Genomic DNA, 9,442 nt, shown 5'->3' on the forward strand with positions numbered 1-9,442 from the left:
AAAGGAACATTTTCAGCCCTTTATACCGCAAATAACTGAGCGGACGGTACGTAGAATCGTTCGATTGCGAAGACAAAGTATCGATTCGAATAATTTCAACATCAATGAACCTATTTTTATTGCATGAGTCTAGGGACGTCGAAAGATATCTGCTTGCAACTCGTTGCAGTATTAGTTCAGACAGCAAACCTTCAACAATAAAACAGCTTCTTTGCAAAGTGTCATGTGAGATGTCAGACATTTTCCAGCGTATAGTGAACAACGTGAGATATTTCGTTAAAGTACCCACCAACGAGTCTAGTCATGAAGCGTTCATGAGTCAGCATGAGTTTGCTGTGGTACAAGAGAATCCGTAATTTGCTACATCGAGTCCTGGGAAATATTGACGATACCCGTTTACTTTTCTTTTCCCCTATAGAATTAAAGGTTCCTGTATTTGCGCACAGTCGGGGACCACATTAATTATTCAAAGATTGAATGTACGAAAGAAATGCATTGTAAGACATTTCTTTTCCCATCTGTTTTCCTCTGTATAAAAAATTCTGTGATTATCTTGCGTTTGCTAACGTTGATGTCGACGCAACTTTGGCTGATTCAATGATGTAAGTCGCCCACCTCAAATCGACAACGTCTTTGGCCATTGACATGCGATTCATTTATTGTCAGAAAAAGGGAAGTTGAGGAAATTGATTCCCCCCAAGTTTTTGTCAATCAATATTTCTTCCATAAGCATTGAGTTGCCATTTTTTCAACAACTTTAATCGCAAAGTGTCAAAATCAATCAAATTTAATTGCACATTTATAACTTTATTTATCTACAATAATACTTTTTGACGTACACAATCAACTGGTTGAAAGAACGTTGAAGACAGAGTATGACAGTTTGATGAGCTAAAATAATCATTTTTGACATTTAGACAGAAAATATCTGCAGGATGATCGATACAAAGAGTTAACAGCGTCAATAATCATTGAATAATACTCACGCTAGTAAATGCATCGAGGGATAATGCTACCACATTATAGCATACGAAAGTAATCGGTCGTTGGGAATGTAGCATTATTACAATGAGATTTCTTTTCGTTCCGATATGAAACGACGTCCAGTCCATTCTATAAACCGCTTGGCAAATGTCCACACTCTGGATAAATCAATTTTCGTAAAATACCAGGCGTTGATTCATTATGCGTACCACGATGAATTCAAATTTTTGTAAGTTTCCAAATTGCAATCCAAAATGATTCTTGCGTTGATCATATTTACGAGTGACAAAAGTAATGGAATCATACCTGCAGTGATAATTCATTTCCGTAGTAGCACAAAACAAATATCTGCGTCAGCATCGCAGTAAGATACATGACGGTAGGTACGAATTCTAGACTGAAAACTTTCATTCTTGAAACCTCATACATACTAACGCAGACTACAAGAGAGCTGATGCTGAATTGTAGAAAAATAACGAAGCCGAAGATGTCGTTGAGCGTACTGGATAATCTATAATTCAAGCGATCTTGGAATACTGATGTGAATGAACTTAGCAAAAATTTTTAATGCACAGAGTCAGAGAATAGTTTTTTACTGAAATATTCGGACGTGATGCCTGATACAATCTGTCAACAGTTGAGCCTCCAGTTCTCGATTTTCTCTCTCGTCGTCTTCGTCACCATTACTCTCCGACGACTTTTTTCGCGGGCTTATAATCTGCGGTATAGCCTCGAAGCGGTATTTGAGAATTTTCATTTGAGAGCAAGTGAGTATAATGAGACCAGGAAATAATGTGTCAAAGGCACTGTTTATGGCAGATCCTGTATTTGCTGTTATGGCTTGATGAAGGAATGTAAAAAGGAAAACGGTTTGTGTCGAATTGTAGGCATAAGGCAACCAAGCTTTGAACATCAGTTTACGATCAGGTATATCCATAATTATTGATTGCAGTGCCACTAGAAATGCCGTCGATATGAACAATACCAAATACCAAGAAGCAATCCATCTTCAAATTGAAAAAATTCCACGTAAAATAGATTTTCAAACCGCTCACTTTCACGCTAAGCATATTAGATCAAAGAATTTCTAAAAATAATTTTTTTCTTTTTCAAATTATTCACTCGATGACAAATACCACGACGATCGGATAATTTTTTGCCTGTGTTACTACTTCCATAATTGGGCGTTTTAACGTTGAAAACCCAGTGTGAACGATTGCCCAGTTCCTTACTTGACTTTTGAAGAGTTGCGGAAGCGTATGTGCTACACTACATCAAGTAAAGGATTGTTGCTTACAAAACCTCCTAATTTTAAATATTTGTTCTTAACATAATTTTTTTCTTCTGGTACAATAGAATATTAAATTTCCCTGAACTGTAGTGTGAAGGTGGACAATTTAATTTTCTTTCAATCTTTTCTCGCTATATGTAACTCGTTAAAAATCACAATGACGTAACTCTTGTAGAACGAATGCCAAAAAATTTTCTCAGTTGGATGAACGTTTCTGAGAGTATTTTAGAATACTTAATTTTCTTGTTCCCCTACCCGAAAGTATGCACTTTCCGGCTGCATGTCAGACCAGAAAGAGTGATTTCCGTGGCCGACTGACGACAGTGCGCTGTGACGGGATTTTCGCGGCCGGTGATACATACATAATAATGCTTATACTATATAACATTAAACCCAGGCACTACGCGCCCGCCTTAATTTTGACATCTGTCATATGCTCAGCGGCAACTAATGATGATTGGTGACAATTTGGCCATAGCAACGAATAACAAAAAAATAGAGGCTACACATTCTAAGCCAGGAATAAAACTACCATTCAAAAATCAAGCAACTGTTCATTCACTTACATGTAAAAGAAGAAAAAACGATGAAAATTTGAACAATCAAAATCACAACGATATAAGTTAGTAAGCTGTTTAAAATAAATGGTAAAATCAGAAAATAATGTATAATATTGATTTTATATTAATATTGTTGATGTTTTTAATGCCCGCCCCTCCCCTTCTTCGCGCCCTCAAGAACTGTAGCTTCACTGTGCTTCGCGGGACTACCGATAAAAATGAATATCGCCAACATTAATAGTAATTTTCAACGTACTTTCGGCTAGGGGATCAAGAAAAATAGTATACGATCCACGACCCGAATGCTGGATGCCCTGGGCCCTGGCGAGTGCAATATAAAGGCCAAGGCGAAGCCGAGAAACACACGCCAGGAAATCCAACTTTCAGGCCTTGGGTCGTAATATATGGGAATGTGGGGCAAAGTGGACACACGGGGCAAAGTGGGCACTTGAAAAATTGTACATTTTGGGGCAAAGTGAGCACTTTCAAAAGTGAAGAAAAAAATCATTTTCAACATTTTTTTTTTCAACTCAGATTCTGGTTCCATAACCACTTCTACAAGTTTTTATGTGTTATTGTTCAATTAATTTGGGATAATAAACGAAAAACATGGAGAAAATTTTAAATATGAAAATTGAAAATTTACTGTAACGGGACAGCCTTACCCCCTGGCACGATTTCTGGTTTGACAGAAGTCTGTCAGAGGGCTACGGACGGAGCGCTCTCGCGTCAGCGGAGCACCGCCCGCAAGACAATAAGGCTTCCAACCTTTCCTTCACCCTCCTCCGATTCCGATTGATCTGATTCGATTCCGCATTCCCAGAGACTCGCGCGACTCGACACAGGAAACTTTTACTCTAGTGAAAAGAAAACAGGAAAAATAACAGAAAAAAGAAAAGTGAAACTGATTCTACGCCAAGGTGCGTCGAAAGATTCAGAAGGACCCATTAATAATTCCCTCAACATGGGGAAAAATTCAAAAAAACGGAGAGCTCCGGCAGCGGACGATCCAAGTGAAGCCAACAACAAACAGACCAAAATCAGGGTGAACGCGCAGGCAAGAGACCAAATGGACAGCCTTTCGGAATGCGAGTCGGAAAGCGATATGTCAACGACTTCGCAGCAAGAGACAAAGACAGAAACAAGGCAACAAAAGGTGCCACCGATTATCATCAATAACGAAAAGCTCACGGCAGAAGACAAAACAAAACTACATCTCAACATCATTAAAAACTTCAAAGGATCAACTCTAAAATTCACCAACACGACAATAAACGTGCAACCAAAAACGCAGGAGGACGCAGCCTCCTGTGTTTTCACACTTATCAAACAGTTTGAACAAGCCAAATATGACTTCCACACCTATGCAACAGCAAGTCAAAAAATCAAAAAATATGTCATCAGAGGACTCCCAGCCTTAGATGAAAGCCACATCGAGGAAGATTTAACCGAAGCAGGCTTCAAACCCATCAAAATCAAAAAAATGAACCAGGGAGCAAATGGAAACCCCAACAGAGTGTTATACTTTGCCTCATTCGATCCGGAAACAAACGCCAGACAACTAAGGACAATACGCAGCATTTGCTCGGTTATCATCACTTGGGAAACTTACAAAAACCCGAAAAAAATTGCACAGTGCTATAGATGCCAAGGCTTTGGCCATGGCACAGCATTCTGCCACAAAGAACCAAGATGCGTTAAATGCATGGAAAAGCATTTGACCAAGGACTGCGGGAAGGCCCCGGAAACAAAGCCGCAGTGTACGAATTGTGGCGGGGAGCATCCAGCCAACGCTACATCGTGCGAAACGTACAAACAACATCTCAAAAGAGTAGCAGAGAAACAACAACAAGGGGTCAGAATGAACAACCGCAGCAAAGCAGCGAGCAGAGAACCAGTTCCAGCCTCTTTCCCACCGCTTCAGAGCACAGTCAGGACAGCAGGCAGATCAACCCACCAGGACCAAAACATAGAACAACGAACTACGGAACGACGAGACAAACGCAGCAGTATTACCTCTTACAGCAGTAAGGTAATTCAGGATCAAACAGGTAACAGAGACCCAAGATTCAAAGATAAAACAAACATAGAATCACAGCAAAACAATAACACGCAGAGTCGACCAATAGTAACGCACGAACAACAACAGTCCATAAACGACAACGATTCAATTACAAATATAATAGAAGAAATACAAACCTTGAAGACGTTATGTGATTTCAATAAAATGCTCAGTATGTTTAAAGAGCTAAACGCAAAATTAGCCAACTGCTATGACCATATCTCCAAATGCCAAGTATTCTATAACGTCATCTTGAATTATGTATAGAACAACGCATTCGATAAAAAACGAGCTAAAAATCATGCACTGGAATGCAAATGGTATTAAGAGCAAGGTCAGAGAAGTCATGAATATTATAGATAGACATAAAATAGACATTCTATTATTAAATGAGACAAAGTTACTAACAAAGCATAAATGTAAATTCCCGGGATATAAGTGTTACAGAAAAGATAGGCAGGGGAACATGACAGGAGGCGAAATAGCCATTTTTGTAAAAAATAACATAACGTGCTCAGAAATTAACCTCGACACAACAAATATAGAAGCGCATAGTATCAAACTACAAAACAACCAAATAATAGTATCAGTATATGCCCGACCGCAAATAAAAATAAACACAGCAGACTTAAATAAAATCTTCGCATCTGGTAACTCGGTGTTAGCTGTCAACACATGCACAACAGTAGACGAAAGACCATATGTAAACCGATACGTGTAGCTTAATCATCGCTTAGGGTGCCCACTTTGCCCCACATTCCTTACTATTTCAGCACGATGCAGGTGTGCCGAAAATTCGTGATTTATTTTTTCCAGACCAAAAACTAGAGATTTTGAGTCACTTCTTACTGCATTTTTCAAAGGTCTTCTATCAGATTTACTGCCTGGAGTGGAAGATCACACAGAATAAGGTCTGTGTAAGAAACAAAATGCTTTTGGTTCAATTATTAGAGAAAAAAAGCATGAATCATAAGAGTAGATACACTCGATCGAGATTTTCTGTTAGTAATTCCTTTTAACGAGCAATCTAACAAACTTTTATTTGGAAGAGTATTTGAATAATGGTACATTCACCTTATAGAATCAATGCAAATTGTCTCGTTTTTCAATAATTTGCACTAATCCTATATTTTTTTCCATTAGACGTCCATTAGATGTTGTCAAAACTTTTACTTATGTTTTGATGAACTGATGTTTTATTTTATAGCAAAATTGTAAATTTCTTTGTGGACAACAGTTCATAAATAGTGTAAAAAGACTGATACCACCTCATACATTTTTTCACTAATTGGGAAATGTATTACGCTGGGAATTACGCAAAAAGAATAATTTCATAAATTTATGTTATAGAAAAAAATGTATTTTGTGTTTTTATTTTTTGTGGGTGCGATCATATTTTTCGTATTTTCCAATGTTTCTTCGTTGGTGATCCAATGTTCTTGGCGACTATTGCATTGAATTGACAACGTTTTCTTTCTTTTCATATCGAGTTGTTTATTTGTGGGGATTTTTAAGGGGAAGGATCACACTACTCCTTATTCATCATTGCGACTTTTGGCACGATCTGGTTTTTCTGATGGTGTTTGGGTTTGTTAAGAAATTTTTACAGCAATGTTTTATTACAAGGTTTGGTTTTCCTTTGTAATGATAACATGAATAGTTTTTCTAACAGGATTCGTTACGGAAATTCATTATCGCGGGGTTGTGTAAAATATTTCAGTGATTTAGCAATTTAATGTTTCAAGTCACCTGGCATCACGTTTGCTACGTGCCTGAATTTGAATCTCTGCCGCATCTCGTGGTTCGCAGACATCGTTTATCAAGTCATTCGTTAATTCGATTATTTCTCGTCGTTTTGCTAATAAAACAACCATTTTCCCGAACAACGCTATCACTGTTAGTAAGATAAACGAACCCTGAGAGAAGTCTTCAACACTGTTAAATGAACTGAATAAGTCGATAAACAGAGATACGAGAAATGTGAAAACGAGGACGATGATAATAACTGTATAGCAGTTATAAAGCACAAATTTCCAACCGGTAAGCCATGGTAACGGTCGCCATAGGCCAAAAAACTTTAAAATCGTAAAGTTCAATGACAGTGTATGCATTTTTGGTATAACCGGGCTTTGCATGCCTTACACACACGAACAGTGCTGTCTCGCTACTTGCTAACTTTGATTCCGAGGAAACGAAGAATTTGCAAATGAAGAGGGTCATCAAAACAATTTTTAAAACGACGAACGACAACTGCATGTCGCAGAAAGTCAGCCTCAACCCTTTATAATTTAAAGATTCATGAGTTAGTGAGCAAAACAATTATGAACGTTCTTTTGCGATCGATCGTCGCTAGGTAGGGAACACGGCTCTGCACTTTTCCTCATTCAACCACAATAAAGGCAGCAATTAGTCTCAACCATTCGTAACTTAAGTATTCATTAGGTAATTATACAAAAAAAAGGAACATTGTGAGCTTTTTATACCGCAAATAACTGAGCGGATGGTACGTAGAATCGTTCATTGCCAAGACACAATATCGATTCGAATAATTTCACCATCAATGAACTTATTTTTATTGCATGAGCCTAGGGACGTCGAAAGATATCTGCTTGCAACTCGCTGCAGTATTAGTCCAGACAGCAAAGCATCATCAAGAAAACTGCTTTTTTGCAAAGTAAATACTTTTCGAGCGTACAGTGTACAAACTGTGGAATACCGTTAAAGTTTTTGTCACTTACCATCGAGTTTAGCCATCAAGCGTTCAATATGAGTTTTGATTAAGTCACGAATGAAGTCAGTGATTTTGTCAGGCTGTGTTTTCTTGCAATAACTTGCATCAACGTTGATGCAAAATACTTGGGAAGATTTTATTTTATTTTAACTTCATGGGCACCGATACAAAGTGCGGATTATGAATTTGAGAAAAGTGACAAAGCTAAAAATATTGTTTAAAACGCCGGTCAATGTATAAATCAAAATCTTTTGATGACTTCCGGAAACAACCTGGCATAATCCTCGAAGTGGAAAAACCAGTCTATTGTACAATGATAATTTCATCCATCTAAAAAAGCACATTCAATAACAATTCTCGTACGAATACAATTAAGCGATATGCACTGTGTAAAATTAAAAACAAAATTTTTTTCTCCATAAGTCTTTAGTTTACACCCCAAAGAATATACATCTCAAATTTTAAGTGAAAACTCGAACGTTAAATATTCGAAAAGAGCATAAAAAACCGATGAACGAAAACTGTCCTAAAGAGCCAGTGGCAAAACGTTCGTGAACTTGGTACACTTGATTTTGAACTTGAAGATGTACTACCAAAAGCAGCATTAGATGCCATCGAACCAATATACGTTGATCTCAGCCGGGACGATCTTTTCGATTCGACTCTTCCGAAACAACTTTCTACTAAAACATTCACGAAAATTTTATTTTTTTTCCAAATGGTCACCATTTTTATTCTAAACCATATTTAAAAAATTTCGTACGTCGAGCTGCAGCCAATAATATATTTTGAGAATTTTTTTTCGTTTTTTATCCTTAAACGTTCCACATTTTAGTAAATCGCTGTCAACGCCTCAATGACATACAAGAAGTACCATTGTCCAAAAACACACCATTAAAAAATTTTTTTGAAATTTTTTCCAGTACTTAGGACTATACAAAAGTTGTATATAAAGTTTTACGTAAATCCATTCAACTGATTGATATTTATAAAATAAACAAAATACCTAAAATTCCAATGTGTGTTCAATCTGTTCATACTCCTCAATAAAAACATAACCATTGTTAGATATAACATTGAAACAGAGTATGACCATTTGATAAGCTAATTAATAATTTTCTAATATAATCATTAATTAAAATTTATTTTATTAATTTGTCAACCATTTTTTTCGAATATTCCCCATGTCGTTTATTTCATAGTGAAATTGCAGTTTCTCTTTTAGATAACTGTTCATAAATTGAATGAAAAAATGAGACTATTATCTCAGAATAAAATAATTCGCGGTGGTGCGGCAATTTTTTTTACGTTTTGGCTAATTGTTCAATGCCATGGATTTTGGTCGTCGAATAGATTTCAGCTTCTGCCACTTTGACATTGAAAACTTATTTCTTCAAATTTTTCCTGATTTTTCAAAGTTTCAAATTGTTTCAATATCCTACTACACATTGATTTAAAACAATATATTGAGTTATTTCCAGTGGAATAAATTGCACCTAAAACATAATCCCCAGGATACGATATTTCGGTAATAAAAATACAATAGTTTTTTAAGCTCGTGGAGAACCCATCGTGGAATCTGCCAAAAAGCTAAACACAAAAGTTACCGTTTGTATCGTGTGTCGACAAAAAAACGGTGCACTGTGATTGAACCGTAAATATTCAAATTTAAATTCCCACAAATTGCGAAATATTTCCCTCGAATAATTCGCACTATCGGTGTTGATCGCATGGCGATGAATTCTCAAAAAAAACCATCTCCAAGAATCTTGTTAATCGACCGGTTCACTTCGTAACATTAATTGTTCATTAGG

At 36.8% G+C, this 9,442-nt stretch overlaps 1 protein-coding gene across 1 annotated transcript; it reads right to left on the bottom strand.

Moving 5' to 3' along the window:
• Positions 1 to 793: 793 nt before the first annotated feature.
• Positions 794 to 7,008, bottom strand: LOC122416473 (odorant receptor 46a-like). Its single transcript, XM_043429466.1, has 5 exons — positions 6,647 to 7,008; positions 1,581 to 1,991; positions 1,291 to 1,495; positions 987 to 1,142; positions 794 to 891 (listed from the first exon to the last, which is right to left on the bottom strand). Exons 1-5 carry the CDS (start codon positions 7,006 to 7,008, stop codon positions 844 to 846), a joined length of 1,182 nt encoding a protein of 393 aa, XP_043285401.1. The 3' UTR covers positions 794 to 843.
• Between the last annotated feature and the right edge of the window lie 2,434 nt (positions 7,009 to 9,442).

The sequence above is a fragment of the Venturia canescens genome, chromosome 9 (genome assembly GCF_019457755.1).
Source record: "Venturia canescens isolate UGA chromosome 9, ASM1945775v1, whole genome shotgun sequence".
In the NCBI taxonomy this organism is placed as follows: domain Eukaryota; kingdom Metazoa; phylum Arthropoda; class Insecta; order Hymenoptera; family Ichneumonidae; genus Venturia; species Venturia canescens.